The 3,790-nt window shown below is 47.5% G+C and overlaps 1 protein-coding gene across 1 annotated transcript; it reads left to right on the top strand.

The window, feature by feature from the left end:
* The first annotated feature begins 2,626 nt into the window (after nucleotides 1-2,626).
* Nucleotides 2,627-3,205, top strand: LOC133890197 (uncharacterized). Its single transcript, XM_062330655.1, has one exon. It carries the CDS (start codon nucleotides 2,627-2,629, stop codon nucleotides 3,203-3,205), a length of 579 nt encoding a protein of 192 aa, XP_062186639.1.
* The last annotated feature ends 585 nt before the right edge of the window (nucleotides 3,206-3,790 follow it).

Genomic DNA, 3,790 nt, shown 5'->3' with positions numbered 1-3,790 from the left:
ACGGGTGTGAGTACAAAAATGTACTCCGCAAGTGGTGGGAAACGTGATATGGGGTTTAAGTCAAGGAAAGGTTAGACACGGGTTAACTGCACTAAGCAACCTTAACCTATGATTCCAACAACATGCATCCTATTTACTAAGTGAAGACACACTTATGATAAAATGATTGACTCATCGGATTTCATCTGACTACCAAGACTCATCAGGTAATTCCATTACCCGACTACCCAACCAACCAGACCAAACCCTGATTCCAACTAATCTTGAAGAAGTCCAAGTTCGCTCTTGACCGTGAGCACGGCTGATCAATCAGTTTTATACTCTGCAGACTTTGCACAACTTTCCCCACAAGTCATGATTCCCGTGTTGCTTCATACCGGGGTGTGGAGTCGGGGTCTCACTACAAGGCCTTTACAAAGCTACCACTAACCTGCAGGCACCCACTGAGGTTTCACCGCTAACAGACTTTTCCATCGCTGCAGAGGCCCCCTTTTGTGCCACATAACCGTCCAACGGTGCCCACAGAACCAGAGGGGTGGCTAATTAATTAGCTAGGCCGTACCCATTTAGGCCTCGTGGTTGTACGAAACTAACTTGGTTACATGTTCAAGAACCGGTCCTTAGGACCCCACACAGGACGAACCACAACCAACTGTGCACTACCGGCACACGTGCATTCCCGCACTAACATCAACAACCATTCTATTGGGATCCCTATACCATGTTGCTACAAAAATTACCCTCCCTGACTCTTGTTCTATAATCATTAATCAATGTTAACATCTTCCCAACCATGACTGCACTAGCACAAACTACCCATTATATCTCATGATGAAACAACGATGACAAGGAATTATCATTCAAAACTAGTAAACCCTAAAGTGGGATTCCATTGAGTCAAGCATGCAATAGAAGGATAATGATCTACACATGAATCCTAAAATAGGGTAAAAATGCTCAAGGACACTTGCCTTCGACGGAGTGTTGCTCAAGATGAAAGCTTGGTTTTGGAGATTGCCGAACTGCTTAGCTCCTAATCGACATACCAGAAAAAGCACACACAAAGGAAATCTTAAGAACAGTGCACCAAACAGTGCTAAATCTATGCAAAAACCCTATAAAAAGATTCTACACGATGCTACGAACATCTGGGAGTGAAAATCGCCTAAATGAGAGCTACGAGCAAAAAGTTATAAGCTTTTGAACTTATAGGGGCTATTCTGCAAATTTTACTTGAATTCCAAGAATAAAACGAATTATTTTTATACTGTAAAGTTGAATTATGATGCAATAAATCATTTGCTGAATTATTTTTGACTGAAAAATCCAAGGAATAGGTGCATGGACCCCGTGGACCACGGCTTGGAGGCCGGTTCATAGTGGACCGAACATCATAAAGATGAAGGGGTATCTATTTTAGGCCGCGGGATGAGGATCGGATGGCTGGGATTTAAACTGGCTCAGTCCGATGGCGCTGAACACGGGCGGGCAGCGGCAGCGGAGACGACGGCACTTTGCCGGATATGCGCAAAAGGATGCATCTGGCCATGGTTCTTCACGGGATTTGGCGCAAACGAGAGAGGAGGGGACGGGGAATCTCACAGCAGGCTCGTCAGTGGTGGAAGAGCTTCAGAGGTGGCCGGTGACGGAGAAGAAGGTGCAGCGACATTTGGAGCTCGGTGCGGCAGCCGACGGTGACGGGAGGAGCTCTGAGCAGCTGCGGGAAACGACGCTCGAGTCTCTATGACACCAAAGAAGAAGGAAAAGAGGTCAAAAATGGTTCGGCACGGCCGAATTAAGTCGGTGGCGGAGCTCTCACTGGCATCAATGGTGACGGCGGCAGCGAGCTCAAAATCGTGCATGAGAAAGAGGGGAAAGTGGGGGAAAAAGATCGGAACTTCACCACGAAAACCAAGGAGGGCTTAAATATCCGAGAGAGGGAGAGGAGAGGACGGATTTGGGAGGATTCGGCCGGAGCCCTAAATGCCATAATAGCTTCGATTTTCCACGAATTAGTGAGCAATCAAAGGGGAAAACGGCCGGGAAGAAGGGAGAGAATCACGGTGGTGTGCTTTGATTGGAGAATAAATACATGGGGAGGCTCGGATTCGATCAGGCGCAGGCGGATTTGGGGGCGACTCGGGGCTCGGCTGGTGGAGGAAGAAGGCGAGCTGCGGGCGGGCGGCTCGGCTCGGCGGCTTGGGCCGGGCCCGCTTGACAGAGAGAGAGGGTGGGGAGGGAGCGGCTCGGGCTGCAGCGCAGGCTGGCTCGGTGGCCTGGGCCGGTGCGGGGAGGTGGGGCGTGGCCCACGGGAGAGAAAAGAAGGGGGGGGGGGAGGTGGATTGGGCCGGGGCGAAGTGATTTCGGCCCAAGAGCTCTTTTCCAATATTAAAAACCTTTTCTTTTTAGATTTCAACAAATTTTCAAAAGGGATTTTAAACGAGCGACTTCTAGCAAATTTTTGCAAACTTTTTCCATGCATAAAAACCTTATTGTATCTATAACGGCATGAATGCATTCAAATTTCGAAATTAATTTGCCTATTTAACAAAATTGCAACCACCTATTTAATTTCTAGCAAAATTTTAAATTATTGCAAATATTGAAATTTTGGGTGTTACACACAATGAGCCGGCCTGATGTCCCGTTCAATGGGAAGACGGTTATGTTTGGTGGTGACTTTGGACAAGTTCTCCCTGTTGTTCGAAAGGGGCCAATGTCTGAGATAGTTGATTCGACGTTGCGCAAGTCCTACCTATGGGAGTGCATGCGGGACCTAAGGCTCGTGCATAACATGAGGGCTCAGAGTGACCCATGGTATGTGGAATACCTACTGCGCATCGGTAATGACACCGAAGAGGCTGATGGTGATGGCAACATACGTATTCCTGATGATATATGTGTGCCATATATAGGAAAGGACGCAGACCTCAATAAACTTATAGACAACGTGTTTTCGATGCTCAACGCTAACCTGACTAACCCAAAGTACATAACGTCAAGATCCATCGTGTCCACACAGAATGAGTGTGTGGATACGATTAACATGAAGATGATTGGTCGTTTCCAGGGGGACGAGATGGAGTACCATAGCTTTGATCGCGTTGAAGATGACCCCCACAACTACTATCCCCCAGAATCCCTTAACTCTCTGACCCCAAACGGGCTGCCTCCGCATGTGCTAAAGCTCAAGGTCAGTAGCTAAAGCTCAAGGTTAACTGTCCTATCATACTACTTAGAAACATTGACCCTGCCAACGAACTTTGCAACGGGAAAAGGCTTGTGGTCCAGGGGTTCCAAAGAAATACTATTGACATAGAGATCGTGCTTAGGCTGCATGCTGGGAAGAGGGTTTTCCTGCCTCGGATCCCCTTATGCCCTTCTGTTGAGGAGATGGTTCCTTTCCAGTTCAAGCGGAAACAGTTTCCTATCAGGCTCACCTTCGCCATTACAATCAACAAGGCACAGAGACAGACCATCCTGAACGTCGTATCTACCTCCCCCAGCCAGTGTTCTCTCATGGCTAGCTATACATTACGCTGTCTAGAGCCATCGCCAGAAGGAACATCAAGATCCTCGCCGCCTCAGATAACGATAAGAAAAAGGAGAAGCGCTCAAAGCAGAGTGCAACGTGCACTAAGAACATCATCTACAGAGAGGTCCTCACACCATAGTCAAGGTATTTTTTTTATTCACACCATGGACTCACTTATTTGTACTCAAAGTTGAGTCATAATTGTATTTGGAAGTTCTACATCCAAGTTGCAAGCTCTACCGGAAAGCGATTTTG

The sequence above is a fragment of the Phragmites australis genome, chromosome 14 (genome assembly GCF_958298935.1).
Source record: "Phragmites australis chromosome 14, lpPhrAust1.1, whole genome shotgun sequence".
Lineage (NCBI taxonomy): Eukaryota > Viridiplantae > Streptophyta > Magnoliopsida > Poales > Poaceae > Phragmites > Phragmites australis.
Note: the sequence above shows the minus strand (reverse complement) of the source record. Positions and strands in the feature narration are given on the sequence as shown.

Coding starts and splice junctions, on each gene's coding strand:
- LOC133890197 (XM_062330655.1), top strand. CDS start 2,627: ATGAGCCGGCCTGATGTCCCGTTCAATGGGAAGACGGTTATGTTTGGT.